Below are 23,718 nucleotides of genomic sequence, written 5' to 3'. Positions count from 1 at the left end.
ATACGCAAGGCCCTGGTTTTGAGCCCCAGTACGGGGAAAAAAAAATTATTTAAAACTTATGGATTGTTTATTTATGGAATTTCTATTTTATATTTTTGGACCACAGTAAATCATAGGTAATTGAAACCTTAGGAAGTGGAACAGGATAAGAGGAGACTACTGGGTATTAGGATTGTTATAAATATTGTAATATCTCGAACTTTCTGAATATAATAAAACACTCTTGGGTTTAAAATCCTGGTCCCAGGTGATAAGAACATCTCTAAAGATGCTTGAATTTCTTTCTAGACGATGTTAAATATTGTGTTTTCAAAGAGGTAATTTCTCCTTTTTATTTGAAAAACTCTCGGAGAAACTATATCCCTTTCACTTGAAACTGCTCGAGTGGGGGCACTTTTGCTTCGCGGTTACGTCAAGAGACTCGGCCTGAGTAAGTACCTTCTGTCATCTGTGGTACGATTCCCTGCCTATGAGACTCTGACAAGATGGACCATTTTGAGTTCCCCATGATACAATTTCAGACCATTTCATCTAAGAATACCACTGTGGTGAAATACATGAAAAGAGAGTGATACTCTTATTAAGGTGTTCATTTAATCAGCAAAACATGCACCTCTAAATGATAATAAATGTGAGAAGGTATATTCCCTCAATAATGCCAAAAGTTCATCAGATTTCTAGTCTTCAAAGAAAAAGAGGCGATGGCTTATTTTTTTTTTAATTTTTTTTTAGTTGTTGATGGACCTTTATTTATTTATTTACATATGAGAGGTGAGCGCTCTACCACTAAGCTACAACCCCAGCCCAAGAGGCGATGGCTTATTAATAGCATATTTTAGGGTCTCACAAACTGTCCTGAACACATTATATTTCTACTTAGTTCTCTCTCTCTCTATTAATTTATTTGTGGTCCTAGGGATGAAAGCCAGGATCTTTTATATGCTAGGCAAATGCTCTACCTCCAGTCCTACATGACTGCTTAATGTATCTCTGAGTATGAATTTCAAGAAGCAGAAAATGGATGGCAAATTCTTCTATATGTCAAAACCAGTCATTTAAACCAGGGTCTGTTCATACTGTGTCATATGTTGAGCATATATAGTAAAATTCTGCTGGCATAATGCTTAATTTTGTTTTACACACCCTGAAGATGAGTTGAAATGTCTTTTCTCCATTTAGCTGATATGTTAACAAAGCATCTATAGAGGTCCCCTTAGGACCCAAAACTGAAGCAGACACAGTAGTCCATTCTAAGAAGAAAAAAGACCCCTAAATTGAGGAGCATATCTAGGCTTCAAGACACACAGAGTTCCCATGTCCGCTGGCTGTTTATTTTAGCTAATAGGCTGGTGAAGCCCTATAAACTATCCAGGCCTCAGTTTCCTTCTCTGAGACACACCCCACCTACATCACAGGACGACTGTGAAGCTGGAATGAGGCAACCCAGAGTGCCCCATGGTAAATGTTCAAGAAACGCTTAGTTTTCATTCCCTTGGATAACCTATGTAAACTAACAGTAATATATATTTTATGAGTATAAAAATCATAGGAGTGATCAAAACAACAAATCCACACTTGATCAATAACATTTATTTTTATACAATAATCTCTGTTCTGAATGTTAACTATTACCTAGATGAATCTTTTCTACTCGTCTCAAGCTTCACCTAACACACACATAAAAGTAATTGTCAGGGAAGGGAGAAATTTTATTATTTCAAGGATGTGTTCACAAACTCTTCAATGACTATAAATTTATTTTGGCAAGATATTAGTAAAATTTTGGCTCATATGATGGAGAAGAAAACATATATTCATAAAGATGAACATATAAACATCTCTATGACTATCCAGTAGGATTGGTGAAAATTAAGTTTTGAGCCCCAGTACCTCAAAAAACAAAAGTTATTTAAAACTTATGAATTATTTATTTATGGAATTTCTATTTTATATTTTTGGACCATAGTAAGTCACAGGTAATTGAAACCTTAGGAAGTGGAACTGTGTATAAGAGGGAACTACTGGGTATTAGGATTATTATAACTATTGTAATATCTTGAGCTTTCTGAATATAATAGAACATCTTCAGTTTAAAATCCTGGTCTCAGGTGATAAGAACAGCTCTAAAGATAATAGAAACTCTTTATTTCTATGTTGACATTTCTTCTCCAGTTAATTATCCCCTCTAAACATAGCAGAAAGTCTTGGGGTGGAGTGGAGGGACTCTTCTACATTAGGAACCACATTAGGGGTCTCGTTCCTTACACAATGCTATCCACTCATCCTGAGTCAAGGCTTTCACAATATTCCATGAATTCTATTTCCACATGGGTTGGCTTCTCTCCAAGCATTCCTTCCTTACCCTTTTACCTCCATGTTTTTTCTCCCATGTCAGCAATTTTGCCTGAAATACCTTACCTTCCTCTCTTTAGCTAATCAAATCATAGCCCTTCTTCTAAATCTAGCTCACATCCAGTCTCCAGAGAGCTATCCCAGACCTCCATTTCCTCTCCCCTCTTACCTTACTATGCTGCCAACATCATGCTCAGTATTAGTGCACTGTTGTTTGTTTATGGTTATTTATTTATACTTCATTTTTAAGGTTTCCTCCACTGTATCATAAATCCAAGAGCCACACTATGTTAGAACTGAGCTTCACCTTTTGTACACCATTGATATTTAGATATTGTTGGTTGGCTAGAATACATGAGGCAAAATGAGTGAAAATTTTAAAGTCCTGCTTAGGCATGAATAGTAGCATAATTTGAGTACTTTCAATATGGATACAAGACATTTCTGAAAACTCAAGATAAATTTAAACTATTGGTACAACTTTTCCATTTGAAAAATATTTTATGTAGTAATAGAATTATAATAATATACTATCTTGGAATTTAAGCAGGTGCTTGTTACAACTATACTAAATCATAATAGAGTTTGTACTCTAGTCAGTAAATTTATTTGAGACAAATTATTCTTTGAGTCCCTAATTCATATAAGGAATCACACTAAGATCTGCTAAAGAAGAGATTAATGGACTGGGGATATAGCTCAGCTGGTAGAGTGCTTGCCTCGCATGCATAAGGCCCTGCATTCAATCCCCAGCACCACACACACACACACACACACACACACACACTAATAAAAAGACTGGCCAAATCCTTAACACTCATAACTTTAATAAAAGAAACAGACTTGAAAACATTTCAAAGCAGAAATTAAATAAGCAATCAAACAGCTAACCTATTGAATAATATATATGATTAATTTTAATCAGTAGGGTATAGGAATCATATGCTTAAAATAAAATAAAATAGGAAAAATACCAGTTGAATGAGGCCTCAGAAGATAACAAGGACTTTGTAGACTAAGAAGAGAATTCTGAGTGATATAATCAGAAAAAGCAAAAGATATGAAAATAGACTCTTTATTTTTAAGCTCTTCTCTGTAGGTGATCTCATCTGCTACTTCATGGGGGCAAAGGTATTCTTCCACATGTAAAAACTGAATGTTTGTCTCTTTCCCTTCAATTTCAAAATTGCCCTCATTCTTGCCTATAGCTAATTCTCCAAATTCTTGTGTACTCTCTTGCTATTTGTCTCCTCTCCAGACTAGGGCTCATCCTCTCCTTCCCTGTGGCCAAGATCTTTTTAAAGAATAGGCGCATTTGTTATCTCTACTTCATCTGTAATTCATTACTCACTAACCTAATTTGAATTGTCATTCAAAGGTTTCACAATATGTTTTGTATTTAGCAAAATAAAGTGAAACGTGAATTTACTTTCTGGTTGTGTCTTTTCTTTATTTAAAAGATTTAACCAGTATTTCTTCTTCAAATTTGCTATATTCAGGAAACAGAATGTATAGTCTCTGAAGCAGGATTTCTCATGTCTAGAAAGTAAACTATTAACAGCTGAAAGTCTATTTTCAGCAAAGAACGTGTTATTATAGTGATCAATGAGAATCCTGAATGTTAAACATGCTGTTCTCTCAAAGTATCTTCCCTTAACTCAGAGCTCTTTACAATTCCTCAGATAGGGTGTACAATTCATTTTCTTCAATAACATAAAGGAGGCACTTTTAAGGAAATTATCTTATACAAGCCAGAGCCGCAATCCTTTTTGAAAGATCAAAGTACAGTGAGGTTTAGTATCTTGACTATTCTGACAGCCAGGGAAATGACCAAGTCCCTGTACCTAACAGACGCTCCAGCTCTCTGGCAGTTTCATTTACTAAAAGGAATAATGGCTAAGATGGTTTCTCCTCTTCTAAACAATAAACAGCTAGAACTCTCCATCACTTGCTTTGGTTTCCTATCTTGCCTTCATTTATCAGCTCCCACTAATCACCAATATTTCAAAAGTGCAGAGAACCACCCTGAAATATGAAATATGCATCTAAGTCTTTTCAGGGACAATGAATGTTATACACATGATTCTATGAACTATTAGGTACTTCATGAATCTCAGCTCATCTTTTCAGATTTCCTTTGTAAAGAATACTTTAGTAAATTAAACAATCCAATCCCTTTAATATTTATTTATTTATCTATTGTTGTTTTGTGGTACTGAGGATTAGACCCAGACCTTCACATATGCTAGGCAAGTACTCTATCACTGAGCTACATCCTCAGTCCTTTTTAAAGTTTTTATTTTGAGACAGTGTTGCCCAGGTTGCTAAGTTGCCTGGGCTGGCCTCCAACTTGCAATCCTCCTGTCTCAGCCTCCCAAATTACTGAGATTACAGACAAATGTCACCATGCCCAGTTTCCTCTAATCTTTTAAAAATGAATTTATTCTATAAATACACATCCCTCTTCTTCTTAAGGTATGTAAAGGTAGATATTATATCTTCCCTTAACTACCAAATGCATATGGAAATTCGACCTACCAAATGCATTAGATATTACGGAAATTCCATAAATATTTGCCAATAGGCTCGTATATACAATATTGTTCAATATTTCCATAAAGGCCACTCCACAAATGTTTTGACCAAAGGTCAGAAAATTTCAGGCCTATCTTTAACACTGATAGGGACTAGGATTAAGACTACAAATGGAAGCCCATACATATTTCATATGTCTAAGCCATGCACAGTGGCGAACACTGTCATCTCAGTTACTTGGGAGGTTGAGGTAGGAAGATCATCGGTTCAGATATAGCCTAGGCAATTTAACAAGACCCTCAAAATAAAAAACAAAAAGGGCTGGGAAAATAGCTCACTGGCCAAGCACTTGCCTAAGGATGTGTGAGGCCTGGGTTCAATCCCCAGTGCCAAAAAAGAAAAATTAGAGGGTTATTAAGTTAGACCATTAAATAACATGTGGCCTCATCTCTAACACTGACAAACAGACCTTCAATTACCTGACAATACAGGTTCTTAGATTCTTTGAAGTTCTACATCACTGTAGCCAGCCTGCCCTCTGCTCTTCCCTTTCCCCAATTCTGTCAACATCTTGAGGGGCCCTACATACAAGTGTGAACATCCTACTGACCTCAAACTGCTCCCCTTTAGGCACTCCTCAGAACTAAGGATATACTCACTGGTTTTACCTTCCTAAGGACCAACCCAGGGAAAAGGCCCAGGAAGATGTTGGAAGGAGCTCTGAGCTATTTGAGGGCAGGAAATTCCACAGTCCCAGTGCACAGAGGATGCAGGGAGAGAGGGAGGGAGGCTCAGGCTGGTCCTACCCCTCAGGCCCTCAGGCCCTTCATGCTGGGGGCACGTGTGGCCAGAGTGGTGCTTTCTCATTCACAAGTCCCAAAGCACAGCCTCTCTTGCCTGGGACTAAAAGCAATGCTAATCAAATAGAGAATGTACAGAGCAGAATGTTTACTACTTGAAACTCAGTATGTCAGATTAAGAAGGTAGATATAACTTGAAATTCCAACCTCTAATCACTTCAATTCCCTCAAGATCTACAATCAAAGGGTCTAATATTTAATCTGGATCTATCCTACAGACTAAAACCTAGATTCTGCGCTTTCCTGACAAATTCATACAAATTTACAGAATTCTATTCACGTGCTAGAGGAGCTAGGAAATCAGGAAGTAGAAGGAGGAGAACACAGAGTATCAAAGACAAGATCAGACATGCAGATGTTAAAAAAAAAAAAAAAAGACATTTCTCTTGGGTTCTGTTGCTTGTGTGGGAACGTTAACACCATGTTTAATCATCTGATCAAAGTTCAGTATCTCAGCTTGCTCTTAGTAAGGCAGACTCATGCAGCTCACTCATCTGCCTTCCCTAGCCTGGCTACTGTACGTGTGGTAGGTCACGCTGAGCTTCGTCAGAATATCAGTAGACTGATGACAGCTCTCCCTACGTAGAATCGCTGCCTTCACCATAACATGCTTCACTGTAATTTCCACTTTACTTAGCAAGAAAATGATTCTGTTAATTTGAAAAAACTAAGAAATAATTCTCATCACAATACATATACATACTCCACAGGAAGGGAAGTATTTCAACTGGAAATCTTATTTATGTGTACTTACTGAGATTGTACCATTGTCTAGACCTATGGACAGTCTTCTGGTTTCCGGGTTAAAAGACATGCATGAACATGGAGCTGAAAGAAATGAACATGTTGATGAAATTAACAAAATGACGGTTCTCATTGATTCAGGAGTGCCTAACTCTAGCTAAGGATGTGTGGCTATTTTTTTCCCCACTATTTTCTGAAATAATTCATTTAACTCCCACTCACCAAAACTATACAGTCATTTTACAACCAATCCCTAGTTTCTTAAGTTGTCCTTTTAATGATTATAGCAGGTAAGACATTCTCAAGCTGGACAAGTTCCCAAGGGCCTGGTCTCTGCTTGCACTGTCAGTAATCAGTCTAAATTTGCTCCACTAGATTAACAATACTTTGTGCTGTGTAAGCCTTCAATCACGGCTCTCTCTCTCCCACTCAACCCCATCTTCAATAGAAATAACCCACTCTTTCTGAATTAGAAAGATCTTACTCCCAGCCCTCCATACCTACACATATATACACACATAAATCTATATTTGATTATCAGTGATATAGGGCAAGGGAACTAACAAGTCTTCTACTCTTTGCAGTCAGGAGGTTTGGTGGAAGCTGCTAGTTGAAAATGATGACAGATCTTTCTCAAGCTAAAAAAAAAAAAACACCCAATCAACACAGGGCTAGGCACTGCAGGAAAAACACCAGATGAGTCAGCACACCCAGTCCTGGGCTGGGACTCCCTGATCCACAAGACCAAATGCCTATGTCTACTAAGTCCTATGCTCAGAAGAAACCTGTAATCAATAAGGACATACTACATAGCTTCTAGGTCCCTGTTGTCTTCCTCCTAAGAATGGGGGATTCTTAACAATTTACCACACACTGAAAAAGTTGTTCAAAAGAGCCCAACACAATTTTTAAATGCTCCCCCTATTCACAGTAGCCCTATGGAATATGAACTTATAAATATAACCATAATCACAACACCAAATTTTTTATCTCTACTTTTTCAGTTATGATTAGATGTCTCATCCAGGTCACACAGAAAAAAAAAAGTTGGAGAAGGTTCAAAGACATAATTCAAATACACAGTGCCATTTTCAAACACCCATCTAGAAATATCTAACTATAAAAGAACTTCAAGTTCTGTTGAAAGACTCACTTCACCTAGTAAACACATCACTTAGTAACATTTTTTTCTATAAAAGGGCTCTGAACAAATCAACAACATAAAGAATCTCCTCAGCTGCACAAATAATTTACATTTTTCTAATTTCAACCATGACATACTCAGAAAACAGAAACATACATTTAAAATAAAATTCCCTAAAACTCCCACTAGTATGGACTATCTTCTTTCTGTTTAGCCACAAAATAAAACCAGATTCCCAAAAGTATACTGCCAAAAAAAAAAAAAGCAACCAAATGATATTTAATGTACTAACCTAAGAAATTCAGTCTTATTCACCCTTGGCCTATATAAATAATTTGGCAAAATTTCTACACAAATGCTAAGATGCCAGGTTGCATAATCTCATATGTGTGCAGAATTAAAATATATTGATTGCATGGAAAATTACCATGTTAGCTGGGAAAAAAACAAGAAAAAATATATTGTTAATACAGTTATATGAATTATGCACACACATAAAAAATATGTAGTAAAACTAAAGCCTCATACTTTTTTTCAAAAGATTTTTCTTTAACACTGTTTTTAATCTTGTCACTTTGCTGTTCTTATTAAAATTAATTTTAAATATCTAATTATTTATTATGGTTTAAGCATGAGCATATGAAGAAAACCTGACTGTAGCCCTAAGGAGCGGCATGCTATCCAAGAACACCCTTATCATTTATCAATGATTTCTCAACTGAGATAGTACCACAGGAACAAACCTTATCATTTAGCTGCCCACCTGACCATCTATAAGTATGTTCTCTGTATGGTCATGTATGGTCATGCCACAGTTAGGCGTTCCACTGATTCCTAAACATCATTTAAAAGACGTTTTTACAACACTGCATAAGCTATTCTTAAATTTATATTGCCATTTCTTTATTCCTGTTATTCCCCCATTTGTTACTCAACAAAAATTTAGAATGCTCACTATGTTCCAGGCATGTGATACAATGATACATAAGGTATTCCCATTGCCATCAAGAAATTTAGACTGTGATACCAACTACATGTAAGAACTGTACAACTCAATTTCATCTTCTTAGTTCAAATCACTTTATGTATAGGAAGAAATACTACCAGAATTCAAAAGCCCTGTTGTTTGTAAATGCAATTATAAAGAAATCTTAACCGAAATTCTATAACTCATGTGCCTGAACTTAAGATGTTCCAGAGCTGATAGCATTAGCTGCCAGATGCCCTAAGGCACAGCCACCCTTCAAAGAAGTATTATGGGGAAACATCAGGCAAACCTGGGGTAGAGGGGGGAAAGAGAGAGTGAGGGGAGGGAGGGAGGGAGGGAGGGAGGGAGGAAAGTTGGGGGGGAGAGAGAGGAAAAAAAAAAAAAAAGGAAAGGCTTTGGGTATCTGAGCCTGATGCTCCTCAATGATTTCTCAACTGAGATATTACCACAGGAACAAACCTTGAGTTGGATACCCATAAGCCCTGGCAGGGCCAGAGAGGCAACAAATGGTCTCAAAAGAATTCTGACACCTAAATTTGTTAACTACAGTAAATCTTTTATTTGGGGGTGAGAGGAGTACAGAGATTACCGCAAAAAAATCCACCTCTTTTGTAAAGGCTAGTGCTTTATAAAACTCCTAGCCATGCAAGACAAACATCAAAGGGACAAAACTGGGAAAGGATAATGAGACAGAATAAAAGTAGTAATGGTCAAATGGTAACGGGAACTTTGGGCAGGAAGAATAAGGTGGAAACAAATAAAATATGATTTAGGTATAATAGTTGTTATAGTTTGCAAACATGTGACACTTCACAAAAGTCTGCTTCAAATGCTATAAAACTATTAATTCATAAGGCAATAAAGAAATAACTAATCTCATGGCTAAAGTGCAACTTAGAGATGAACTGGCTGGGCAACTGCTCTATTTGCTCACCTTAAAAATGCTTTCTCCAAAGAGTGAAGTGGCTGATCATAACTGTAAAATTATAACACAGTGTCCCTCTGCTGACTTCCTCAATCTAAATCACAACCCTGAGCTCTAGATGACATAAATACAACATGACACAATCCTGAAGATATACTCATTCCTTCCATGGCATTTTTAACTCTCCCAGTGAGGATAAGCATACCAAGTAAGCTCTATGGGGTGATTCCATCTGTTGATGCCTCCCAGGTATACCATGTCATATGCAGATGGCCCGACTTCTCCTGCATTAACCAAATAACTGAAAATCAAGGACTTGCCACTGGTTTTGCTTCCTACTTTCCCCCAACAGTTTTATAAAAAATGAAGTAGGGGTGGAAATGGTCACAATTTCTCAAGAAAATAGTATAGAATTAATTTTCCACACATCTGAAAAAGATTTGCCATCGACCTTTTCTGTTTGGGTCTGAAATAACCAAAGGGAGTGTCTGGCAAAATTTTAGGAAGCAAGGTAACAAAAGGTATAAAAAAGACAGAAAGGGCTAGGGTTGTAGCTCAGTAGTACAGCTCTTGCCATGCGTGAGGCACTGGATTTGGTCCTCAGAATCATATAAAAATAAATAAAGGTATTGTGTCCGTCTAAAACTAAAAATATTTTAAAAAGAAAGAAAGAAAGCAATGTGTACAGGTCTATGTGTACTGGGACCTCTTATTCTCTTTTATTAGTATCAGGACTTTAGACTTTCATGGCCTATCATAGTCTCACCTTTAAACACTTTGGTAACATTTGAGTAAGTTTTAAAATGAAGTCTTTGTAATGTAAGCCATGCATTCAGCTTTAAGTTCAGGGAAAACTAAAACAAAGAGAAGCCCCAGTATAGGTGATTATATTAATGCTCACATAATTTTAAGGAGGAAAATCCTCAAGAGACAAGAGCCCTAGACATAAAAGACTCAAGAGACCAACATCAACAAGTCAATAATTAAATGGATTGGAGAAAAAGTGACTTGTGTTTCTAATATTGTTATCCCACAACTGGCATAAGAAAAAGCCATTACCCTTGCTTAAAAAAAAAAAAATGTAGTTGACATGAGGTATTTTCAGAATATTTTTATTTGGGGAAAAGTTTCCTAATTTCTATTGTTTATACCAATAATTCTTTCATTGTATAACTAATTTATTCTTGTCCTTTGCTGACCAGTTGAACTTTGCTTGAATAAACACAAGTTTCATGGAAGATTAAGTCCTGGATTTCAATCACACTGACTGCTTTACAATGCTAAAGGTATTATTTGGCAGGATACACTAATCTTCAGGAGATGTTCTGGTTGGAACTTTAAAACTAAATAAACAATGGCACTTCCGAGAATAAAACTTCAAGCATTAAAGGCATCTTGATGAAGTTAAATGTCAGGATCCCACAATAAGGGGATCAGTTGAACCTCGAATGAGTAACACACCCCAAACAAAGCAAAGGCTGGATTCACAGACAGTATTTTATCAAGCCTTATTTGTCCTAGCACAATGTTTATTAGATGTGCAATACCCTACTCATGTTTTATTTCATTAAGCATACTTACATTGAGGAATTTGATGGTCTAGTACTAAAAAATATTTTTCATTTAAGTCAAACATTTTATGCACTCTACCAAAATTGACCTTTTTTTTTGGATCTAGTCTGAGTAATATCAACAAAGTCATCATGAATAAGTGACGAGAAAGAAGTTCACTGGATTAGAAAAAGGGATTGAAGGGAAGGGAGTGGGAATGAGAATAGAAAAGACAGTAGAATGAATCAGACATAACTTTCCTGTATTCATATATGAATGCACAACTAGTGAAACTTCACATCATGTACAACCAAAAGAATGAGAAGTTACACTCCATGTATGCATAATATGTCAAAATACACTCTACTGTCATATATCTAATAAGAACAAATTTTTAAAAAAGAAATGGTTGCTTTTTCTCCCAGCATGTTTTAAGTCACAATAAAGTGATCTAACTAAAGTACACTTTATAATGTTCTGCCAGATCAATATCAAATGAAAGTATGCTAAATAAATGCTATACTTACTCAGATTATTAATATCTCATATTTTTACTTTGGATAATCTGTTTTCCTTCATTTCCATGAAAAAGCAAGTTTCTTGGGTATCTTTTGTTTTTAGTAAATACAGAATTAATCATTATCTCACTGTTTTAAAAAATGCAATTTTACACATAAATTGTTTGCAAATGGTTTCATAATATACCCTATGAAAAAGAAACTAACAAATGCAACAATATACTTCACAACCAGGAACCAAGGAGTTATTTGAAATAAAGTACAAACTGAAACAGTAGGATAGGCATTTCCCAATCATATACAGATTCCCCAGTCTGCCATGGAACTTTGAATTGAGCTAATGATATTTAAAAGTCACCAAAACAATAACTACCTTATAAAAACAGAACTGCTACATTTATAACTTTAAATGCTCAATCAGCTCAACAGAAGAGATGGGCAAGGAAGGGAAAGCTGAACAATGTCAGGAACTACCTCCCACATCCAGAATTATCAAAAGTTTTCATCCCATTATGACCCCATGTACATATGTGATTATGCGACCGGTGTAACTCTACATCATGTACAACCAGAAGAATGAGAAGTGATATTCCATTTATGTATGTACGATGTGTCAAAATGCATTCTACTGTCATGTAAAATTAATTAGAACCAAAAAAACATAGAAATAAAAAAATAAAAGTTTTCCTCTCTAATGGGAAAATTAACATTTAAAATTTATGTACAAAATAACTCATTTTCATTCCAGATATAATAGCATGTGAACATATTAATCAACTTGATTTTTGAAATCTTCAATTTCAAGTCATCTGTCCTTAACATTACAGTCCCAACAAATGGAAAAAGGAAACCAACCCAGCTACAACCTCAGGAATTAGCCAATTTTTCTGAATAACTCTGGGTTAATAATAATGATAGTATATACGATTAAACAACAGGCCTTGAAAAGTATTATGCAAACAGTTATTTGAGAATAAAGAAAATGAACTGTTTATTTATTGTTGGGCTCAAGGCAGCACAACATAAAGAACTTGCCCAAAGTGACTCAGCAAAATGGTAGAAATAAAAATAAAATTCCAGTGTCGCACCTAGGCACAGGTTCTAACCTACAAGCTATTTTAAATGTTCCAATCTAAAGCAGTGCACTTGGAGTGGAATGAATTTAATATAAACCATGGACTTCATCATGTTCAAGTTTCACCTAATCATCTTAACTAATATAATTCATTTACTGTACTCCATACCTCATTTCACAAAGAATTTGAAATCACTTTAAATAACCAGATATGACAAAACCAAAAAACAGAAATAAAACAAAAAGTCATGATTATAGAAGGAAAAAAAAGAAAAAAAAAATACACACACACACACACATTTCATGTGGCTGTACCTGTCCGTTGAGGTGAGGTGCAATGAACAAAGGCAGTCTGCAGCAAGCTAATGCTAACTTGAGTGGGAACACGCAGAAGTTAGGTGGACATTCACACTATCTGCCACAGCCATTCTCTCTCTCCCAGGCTTTTGATAAAAACTGGGAAGTGAATGATTCAAAATGATGTGTTCACCTCTGGTGAAGACTCAAGGTTAAGGTGGCCACACTTGTGTGAAAACTGAGGGGCCCAATCCCAACTTCAGACTGGACAGATGCCATCCCTCCAGACCAAAGCAGAGATCCGGACAAATGCCAAAACATGACACCTCATGACTATGTTTGGTGCACCTATTCATTTGCAACTACCTTTGAAAAAAGTTCTTCTGATTTGCTTTGGGGGCAAATGCATAAAAGCTTAGGAGTCAAGTAAATTTTATCTGCCTGATCTGGAAATAACAGAACCCACAGAGGTTTTCCAATTGTCCAACATGCCCCAGACCAAGGCTTTTACCCCTAACAGCCTCCTATTCACTACATATTTGGCAACAAAGGTGATTTTACCTATTCTCCATACCCAGGGGAGAAGTTGGTAATTAAGGCCCACAGATGATACCCAATCCTCTGATAGAATAAGAACAGCCTCCACCACCTGCCACCCTGGCTTGCACCTCAGATTTCTCCCTGCCTCTTCTTTGTCTGACCAGGAGCTGCAATCCTAGTTGGTAAAGTAAATCTAAAAGATCTCAACCATGAAAATTGGAACGCCTGTGCTTTTCACATGCTTTTTCTCTGTAGTGTGATGCAAATTTGGTGGTTGAAATTCTATCTATTAGAAGCCTAGAATAAATAATCACATTTATGGCTGCATCTGAAATCTTAACACTGCACCCAGAGGAAGGTCCCTCTCCATTTGACAAGCTCAGGCAGGGGCCCAGGTGGGCTAATTGTAAGATGATATTATCATAGGCAATTAGCAGCTACTACATGGGTACACCAAGAGGATATTTTGAAAGAATATTTGATAAGGAAAATCCTGGATTTCTCATTCATCCATAAAATTAGCTAGCTTATGGGAAACTATAAAACAAGTCAAAAGTTATCCCAAATTCTCTCTACAGAGGTGCTGGGAGTAGTAGTGTGTGTGCTTCGTAAGCAAAAGGCTCTAATCCCCAGCACCATCAATCAATCAACAAAAAAACAACAAACCTCTAAAGAGATCAGGGTTCAAATGGGCCTCCTTCAAGGAATCTTTGTGACCATGTCCTTATCATACCTCTTTCCCTGTCATTACCTTTATCACTAACCATGGCTGGTACTCATTTAATGTCTGCTTCCCCATGACATTGTAAGGAATTCAAAGGAACAAGCTGCCATATTTAATCACTATAGCCATGGTACAGGTCACGTTATGGAGGAAAAGTTTAACATTTGTTTGGTGAACTGTTCAAAGAAATGAAAGAGGGCAAAATATTACTTTCTGCCTTTCTTCTTTACATGCCCTTACTTTTCCCAGTCTATGTACAGCTCAACACCACAGTGGCACCAACAGGACCCACAGCAAGTCCTTCCTACTGAAAGATCAGAGACCCAGGAAAAACTTAACAGATGGGAATTAGTACAGTTAGGGCTGGGCTTAGTCAAATACTTGCAGCTACAACCAAGGGAAACTCACTTGTGCCAGCTTAAGCACAAATGGGCATACCCAGCAGGAGGTGGCTCTCTCTTAAAGGCAGAAACCCAGCCTGGCATGGGGGTGATGTTTAGGAAGATAAGGAGGAAAACCCTCAGGAATCACTGCTTGGGCTTTCCCACCCTCAGAGGTCAGAGGGTCCTCCCTCCCGGGTTCATCCTTCCTTTTCTGAAAATCAGTTTCTCTAGGTACAAAAAAGTCTCACAGCTCTTGGGCTTATATGTTCCCAGTTCACAGGACCTGTCTACCCTAAGACCAGCATTGCCCAGGTCCAACTGCTAAATTCCTGGGAAAACCAGACTGGCCAGGGGCAAACAGCTTCAGCCAGGCAAGTCGGGTTTCTCGGGTTTCCTTCCTTCCTCCCTCCCCAGGAAGGAGGAGCAGCTCAGAAGAGACCAGGAGACATTCCCATAGCAGTGCTAGAGTTTTACCCTGAGGCATCCCTCTGCACTTATCTTTCTCCTGCTACTCCCCCAGGGTCACTCAGCCTTGTCAAAGTCCTTTCAGGCTGACTCCCATCATCCACTCAGCCTTCACTACTCATTCCTTCTCATTCAATGCCTCCTGCTCTTTTCCTTCATTAAACTTCTTCTCAAAGCTACCAAACATCTCTTCTCCTGCCCAGAACATGACAAATACTCTATTTAAAATGTATTTTAGCAAACAAAATAAACAAGCCATATTTTAAATGTGTAGAATGTTTTCTCCTGTGTTTGGAATACTACTTATCATACACTACTAAAAATGTAAAACATGATCATATCTGCCTTCTGGTTTCCATTTTGTAGCCTCTGGATTTATTCAATTTCCTTTTCACTTATTTTGTAATTAATACCACATAATTTGTAACTAACCACATTGCTTAAGCATAATACTGAATAACCTCTTAACAAAAAACCCTTTCAACAGAAAAGACTGCAAAGCAATCCTTTGGAAACTCAAATCTATTTCAGGTTCTCTGATCAAAACATAGCTTCTTTTCTTAGCAATAAGACTGCCATTTTCAAGTTAAACAAAGTTTAAATTCTTGCCCAGAAGTTAGTTACTATGTCATCTGAATGCACACAATTCCTAGGAAAATAAGTAATTTCTGAGCAATTGTGAAGAATATCACCTTTTTACTTATATCTGTACACAGTAGTAAAAACCATCCAACAGTGAAAAATTACAGAAGTCATTTTGACCATGTTCATCTACAAATCCTGGCATCTAATCTGTGTCCCTATATACTGGTTATACAGTAAACGTCTGATGGACTACTAACATGTACACATATAGCTACATATTTATAAATTACCATTATATACCCATGAGGCTTTACATGTTCATTTAAACATGTATATATTATATATTGGTTATGATGTAACAAGATAAGCTTCTCAAATGTTAATGTACATTCAAATCATGAAGAGATCTTATTCAAGTACTGATTGTAATTTAGTAGCCCCAGGGTAGAAACCAATAGTGCAGTTCTACTAATTTCTCAGGTCATGTTGATTAGGCTGGACCACAAACAACACTTTGAATAGTCACATTTTTATTCCCTTTAGTAGAAAATCATAGACAAAATATGCTAATAATTAGAAGGCCCTGTTTCTCAAAGCTCATGTTTAATCATTAGGGAAATGGATGATAATATTCTCAGAGAAAATCATCTTTATTATTAGACTCAATCCTTCCATAAGTATTTATAGAGCACCTATGCCAGTCATTCTTACACACAGCCTAATTAATGGTGAAAATGCAGCTAGAGGCTTCTCTGTATTCTTAGAGATGGACAAATAAAAAAAGCATGAAAAGCCCAGGTGCACAGGTGCCTGTAATTCCTGAATCAAGAGTGAGGCAGAAGGATCACAAGTTCAAGGCCAATCTGGGCAATTGAGTGACACTCTGTCTGAAAATTAAAAATTGTAAAAAGGCTGGAGCTAGAGATGTAATTCAGTAGTAGAGCACCCCTGGGTTCACCCCTGGGTTCAGTACCAAAAGTAAAAATGAGAGAGAACACTATAGAGTGATAAAAATATGTGTAGGGAAAGGGATGGATAAGCAATTGCTTAAGACCCTGTGCCTTCATGAGGTTCCCAAGCCTTCAACTATCACCCATGACTGCCTCTTCTCTGGCTGACAAGTTGAAAGCTACATCTCTGGGGCCAACATCAACTTGCTAGATTACAGCATTACCCCACCTCTTCCAGTTAAATATTACATCAAGTTTGATAAAGAAGCAATACCCAAGAAAAAAAATGGTTGTAACACTTAAAAACCAGGAAAAAATTTTTTGAAGAATTCTCTTCCTTTCCTGTTTCCCTAAACCTCATCATTGCTATTGCTCATCTTTCTTTGGGACCTATAATGTTGGTCCTAGAGCCTATAAATAAATAGTGTGTGCTAGAAGCACAACTGATAAAAGGAGAATATAATATTAAGAATTGCACTTTGTCTAATCCAAAGTACATCTATTCTTCCCTATCCCCCCACCTATTGTGAGTTAGCATCTGCATATAAAAGAAAACATTTGGCCTTTGGTTTTGGGGGGTATTGGCTTATTTCACTTAGCATGATATTCCCCAGTTTCATCCATGTACCAGCAAATGCCATAATTTCATTCTTCTTTATGGCTGTGTAATATTCCTGGGTGTGTGTGTGTGTGTGCTTTAGATTAGACCAGGCAGAATGAAGGAAAGGGAGGGAGGATGGGAATAGGAAAAATAGTTGAATGAATTGGACATTACTATCCTATGTGCATATGTGATTAAATGATCAATGTAATTCTACATCATGTACAATTAGAAAAATGAGAAATTATACTCCATATATGTATAACATGCCAAAATACATTCTACTGTCATGTATAACTAATAAGAACAAATTTTAAAAAAAGAATTCCAAGAAATTTATTCTTCACAGAAAAGGAAGTTGAATATTTGGTTCATCTTTGTGGTTACCATCTATTTGCTACAAAATTCTAACACCATGCAAAGCCTCAAAGATAATTCGAAATTCACTGAAAACCATTATACCCTTAATAATTCATTTGTTCATAAACAGAGAAAATTGTTATTCTATAGCCAGAGGCATAAACTTAATCACATCTATAATTCAGCATGAATTTATTTTGGTTGTGTATAGTGGCATGTATTTCTCAAACTGGGATACTTATATTAAGGGTGAGGTGCAGCAAGACAGAGGATATATGAGCTCAAAAGACAAACCTGGGAGTTTTTCTGCATGATGATTTTAATTAAGATTTAAGGCAGGGGAATGAAAATGTTTAACACGATTGATAATGAGCTTAAATTATTATGATACTAAAATAAACATGGAATAGAATGCTCACACTTCATTCATTTAAAAGATAAAACATGAGTTTGTCTATTCTAGGGCAGAGGGGTTGGAGGGGAAGGGAGGGGGCATGGGGATATTAATGATGGTGGAATGTGATGGACATCATTATTCAAAGTACAAGTATAAAAACTCGAATTGGTGTGAATATACTATGTATACAACCAGAGATATGAAAAATTGTGCTCTATATGTGTAATAAGAATTGTATTGTAATGCATCCACTATCATATACATATATATATATATATATATATATATATATATATATATATATATATAGAACAATCCACTTTCCTTTAAATGGACTTCACTTCAAAGGACTGACCAATGTAACCATAACTCTGAATGGTAATTAAGTTAAAATATTTTAAAAAAAAGACAAAACATGAGACTAAAAATAAAAGTCTTAATTTGGGGAGCCATTTCTTCTTCACTTGTGGGTCTAAGAAACACATCTTTAAAAAAAAAAATAGTGCATTTTAATTATACAGAATAATGGCTTTCACTGTGACATACTCAGACATGGAAATAACATACCTTGATGATTATTCCCTGCCCTTGCCCACTCTGCCCCCTCTCCCTGATCCCCTTTGTTTCTAAAAGTCTCCCTGCTACTTTCTTTTTTTTCTTTTTTCTTTTTTAAGAGAGAGGGAGATGGAGGGAGGGAAGGAGGGAGGGAGAGAGAGAGGGAGAGAGAGAGAGAGAGAGAGAGAGAGAGAGAGAGAGAGAGAATTTTAATATTCATTTTTTAGGTATTGGCGGACACAACATCCTTGTTTTGTATGTGGTGCTGAGGATCGAACCCGGACCACACGCATGCCAGGCGAGCGCGCAACCACTTGAGCCACATCCCCAGCCCTCCCTGCTACTTTCATGTTGTCTCCCTACCACCCAAACCCAGATTCCACATATGAAGGGAAACCTGTGACATTTGTCTTTCTGTGTTCTCCCCCACCATACAACTCTCCCTGGAAGGCTGGTTATTTGTCAGTAATTGCAAGGACATATTTCTCTGATATGCTGTTGAGGAAATTAGATCTATTTCTAATTAGAATGTTTTAATCCTAAAAAATTTTTTGAGATTAATTAAATATTCAATGTTCAGTGTCCTGGATTTGAATAAATGCTGCAACAATAATGCAAGGATAAATTTACTTCACAAATGTAATCACTGGATAAAATTTTGAATTGTCTATGAACACATTTTACAAAATAGTTAAACAAAAAGTTGACAAAAAGAGGGAGACTGCTGTCATCAAAGAGCCTATGTGCTGTAGTCCTTCCATTGATCTTATTCAGAAACTGAATATACAGTCAATTTCAGAACAATTTTCTTACTTTACAGAGTGAGAACTTTAGAAAATCTAAAATGATTTAATATGGTACTTTTCATTATAATGAGATTCCAACATTCAATCTTTTCTACTCAAAAAGAAAATACAGAGAAGGCAATCTGGAAAGAAAGGGGAATTGGGGTTCAGGTCTGTTTTTTCAAGAAGAGACCCAGATACTTACAAGGCATTGCATGGTATATGCTTGGCCAGTACTGCCCGCTGTCTCTCTTTAACCAAACACGAACTGTCCTACAATAAAAGAAAATGTATGCATGAATCACAGTATTTCAGTCACAGGAAAATAGTGATACCAGAAAGCAAACTTCTTAACATTATATACATATTCACATTTTGACTACACATATGAATCTTAACCTTGCATTTTATATACATATATGTACACACACACACATAGGTGCACATTACAAATACCTCTAAAAAAAAACCCCTAGAATCCTTAAATTTAAGGCTTCTGTACATTTAAATTACATGATTCTTTAAATGTTATATACACACACACACACACACACACACATCTAATCATGATAGCATTTGAAAAGTATTTTCACTGTTGTTTTACTTTTCTAAGGTCTGACCTTTGCCCTTGCTATGGTTTGAAATGAGGTGTCCCCCCCAAAGCTCCTGATAATGCAGGAATACTTGGAGGTGAAACGATTGGACTGTAAGAGCTATAACCTAATCAGTCCCTCCTAGTTTGGCAACTGTAGGCAGGTGGAGTGTAGCTGGAGGAGGTGGGTCACTGGGGCGTGCACCCTCCCATTGGCCCCTTCCCTCTCTGGCCTCCTGCCCCTGCCGTGAGCTCAACAGCCTTCTGCCCCATGATGTGCTGCCTCACCTTGGGCCCAGAGCCATGTCATTGGCCATCTATGAACTAAGACTACTGAAACCATGAGCCTCAAATAAACCTTTCCTCCTCTAAGTTGTTCTTTTTGAGTGTTTTGGTTACAGAGAGGAAAGAGCTAACAAAAACAGCCCTAGTCTACTGGGAGCATCCATCTTCCTGGGGGACTCATTAGATTTTTCTAGTGAAGAAAGTGCAAAGAGATCAAATGGAATAATATACAGCATCTGACACAAACAGAAGGATTACACAGTAAGTCTACAGACTTGCAAGAGATGCCCTATCCTGAGGAACAGTTTTTCCAAACATGGTCAAGCAATGGTAAGGTCTGAGACTCAGATTTTCAGGGCAGTGGCCGACCAGGGGGCCCACTGTGGAACAGACTGATACTGGAGCAAAGGGTGCATGAAGTTCCAGGTCAGCAGTTCAGACAGCAACCAGGCACCCAGGGGAGCTCAGAAAGCCAGAAATGAAGAGAGACTAGGGAGTACCACCAGGTTCGAACCAACTAGAAAGGCTCAGCAGTAAGTTACACCAGTCATGACATCATCAGCATATGCCAGTAAAGCAAACACAACTGAAGACCAAGGGACCTTATTCCCGAGACCAGAAGAAATAATGAACATACATCAAACCAAGGGCAACAGCATCCCAATGCCAGGAGAACACACAGGCTATATACCTTAGCCCACACCATCCCAGTGTAAGAAGCAGAGACTGAGCATTTATCTCAGAAAGAGTTGGCTGTTACCTAATGAGACTTCTGAAGTCGTCATATTGAACTGTTTCAAATTGTATTAAATATTCCCCACCCCAGCAAATCAGTGAGTCTCCTATAAACCAGAAGCAGGAAACAATCTAGAGCAACTATAGACACAATAAAGAAATATGATTTTCTCAGAACAACCTCAGTTATGATATAGTACTATGTAGGGACACATTAGATAGACATGGAAAATTCAAAATGCAAAATTCTTTTTGGTCAACCACACTAATTTGTGAGGTGGACAAGTATAATGGTTACTACCTTGTAAGAAGTAACTCTGAACCTACTCAAACAAATATTTCAGTATTCACTCTTAAAAAAATCTTCTTATAGTATATGTTATTAGTGTGACATTATAATATTGGTACTATTGTCTTAGTAAGAATCAATAAAGACAAGACATCACAGAAGATGGAAGAGCAGAAACTTCATAAATTAGTGCCTCCACCAAGTCAACTATTAAGACTGGCAAGAATACCCATTAAGTTGGCAGATTCATCTACTTCAGAACTCTAATGTCTACTTAAACATTAAGTGACCTGGAAAGTGAAATAAAAAAGAAAGTCGTAAATTTCAGTGAACACTGGCATTTAATAGTTGTAGTCACCCATGCCCCAGCCCATGGCAGCAGGCAATGGAGATAGTGGCTCTTCTTGGAGGGCAGCCTGCTGGTGCAGGGTAGGAAGCATATCCTCTACAATTTGGAGATATATTTTGATTTAACTGGAAGTTCTCTGAGAGACTGGAGCACAGGCTACTCATTGTTTCAATTCCTAGAACCAAAGGGCTTCCTGGGCAGTGTCTTTCAAAAGAAATTGAAGAGATGGAATTTTCTTTTTCCTCATTAGGGCCACAGCAATAACAACAGAGAATTCCATGATCACATACAACAAAAGTAGTTTGGAAAAGTTACTAAACAGCTATGGCATTCAACAAAAACAGCAATCCCTGGAGAGAAGGGTGAATCTGATTCCTAGAGTTATTGCATTATAATATTAAAAATGTGTATTTTCAACAATTATAGAGCATACCAAGAAACAAAGTATGGCTAATTCACAGAAAAACATAATAAACTGACAGAAAACATTTATGAAGCGGCCCAAACACTGGGCTTACTAGACAAAGACTTTAAATTAGCTATCCTAAATATAATCAGAGCTCCAGAAACCATAGATTAAGAAATAAAAGAAACTGAGCTAAGGATGTATGAACATATAGGCAATATCAATCAATAGCTAGAAATTATAAAAGAGAATCAAACAGAAGCTTTATAAAAATACAATAAGTGAAAAATTCTCTAGAGAGGTCTACCAGCAGTTTTGGGCAGGCAGAAAAAAGAATAAGCAAACTTGAAGACAAGACACTTGAAATCATCAGTCTAGAAGAAGGGAAAACATTGAAGAAAAATAAACACAGCCTAAGGGACCATCATTAAGTATACTGATGCTCTATATAGGAGTCCTATAGGAAGAGAGAGAAATGTTCAAAAATGTATTTGGAAAAAAATGGCCCCAAACTCCCCCAAATTCACAAAAGATGTGAATCTACTCATCCAAAAAACTGAATGAATTCTAAGGAGGATAAACACAACTAGGTTCAAACCTAGACTATGGGGGTGGGGGTTTGGGGGGTGTTTTTGAGAATTAAACCCAGGGCCTTATACACACTAGGCAAGCATTCTATCACTAAACCACAAGCCCAGATCTGACATATTACAAACTGTCAAGTATCAGAGAAAAAAATCTTGAAAGCAAGAAGAGAAAATTGACACATCACATATATGAGATTATCAATAACATGAACAAGTCAATTTCTCATCAAACCATGGAGGACTAAAAGTACTGAGATACTATATTTAAAGTACTCCAAGAAAAAAAAAAGTGTCAAGAAAGAACTCTATATCTGGATAAACTATCTTTCAAAAATGAAGAAGAAACGAAGCCATTTTCAGATAAACAAAAGTTAATAAAATTCATTAGTACTTCACTTTCAATGATGTACAGAGCATCTAGACAGAAGATCAATATGGAATTAGAGGACCCGAATAACACTATAAACCAATTAGACCAACAGACACATACAGAGCACTCCCTTCAACCGCCTTCCTTAAACCAACCTGTGTTAAGGGCAGTTGACAAATTTTTACATCTAAAAATAAAATTATATAAAAAAATCTGGTTTTTTTGTATCCTGTGATACAATAGCAGTTTAAAAAAGAAAAAAGATACTGCATCCTTGAGATTAAAAAATACAATCTGAATGGCTATAAATTTCCTAAGTAGATGTAAATTCCACTGTACAAAGCTTAGAGGTTTTAATTTTTCTGAACACATATTTTAAAAACCCCACATAAAGTTTTCAATAGTAAGTGAAAAGTTTTTTCCTTGAAAAAAATTTTTTTCAGAATATAATTGTGGCTAAGGAAGAAGGCTTTAACTCATTGTGAAAACACATGCTTAGCATATGTAAGGCCCAGTGTTTGGAAGGTGAGGATACAACTGATTACAAGACATACCTGAGCCAGTAGAGGTCAGTGGATCTCATTTTCTTGAGGAAGAACAATGCATGTAAAGCCAGGCAAGTGTTCACTCACCCAACACACAATGCCCTGGGTTCTCAGGAACCCGACAGCGCCAATCCTATCATACTATCCACTTTGTATTGTCCTATTTCCTCTTCCCCTACCTCTACCTTTCTTCCAAGCTCCTAGCACTAGGCAAAAGCAGACACTG

At 36.9% G+C, this 23,718-nt stretch overlaps 1 protein-coding gene across 2 annotated transcripts in view; it reads right to left on the bottom strand.

Moving 5' to 3' along the window:
• Positions 1-23,718, bottom strand: part of Wdfy2 (WD repeat and FYVE domain containing 2) — a 148,820-nt gene that overhangs the window by 68,176 nt on the left and 56,926 nt on the right. For both annotated transcript variants that reach the window (XM_076871961.2, XM_076871963.2), the window contains exons 2-3: positions 19,540-19,607; positions 6,502-6,575 (exon numbers count right to left, since the gene is read on the bottom strand). In XM_076871961.2, the coding sequence (XP_076728076.1) occupies positions 6,502-6,575; positions 19,540-19,607 (142 nt within the window). The remainder of the gene's footprint in view (positions 1-6,501; positions 6,576-19,539; positions 19,608-23,718) is intronic.

The sequence above is a fragment of the Callospermophilus lateralis genome, chromosome 12 (genome assembly GCF_048772815.1).
Source record: "Callospermophilus lateralis isolate mCalLat2 chromosome 12, mCalLat2.hap1, whole genome shotgun sequence".
In the NCBI taxonomy this organism is placed as follows: Eukaryota; Metazoa; Chordata; class Mammalia; order Rodentia; family Sciuridae; genus Callospermophilus; species Callospermophilus lateralis.
The sequence above is the reverse complement of the archived record's forward strand: the minus strand, read 5'-3'. Positions and strand labels throughout refer to the sequence as shown.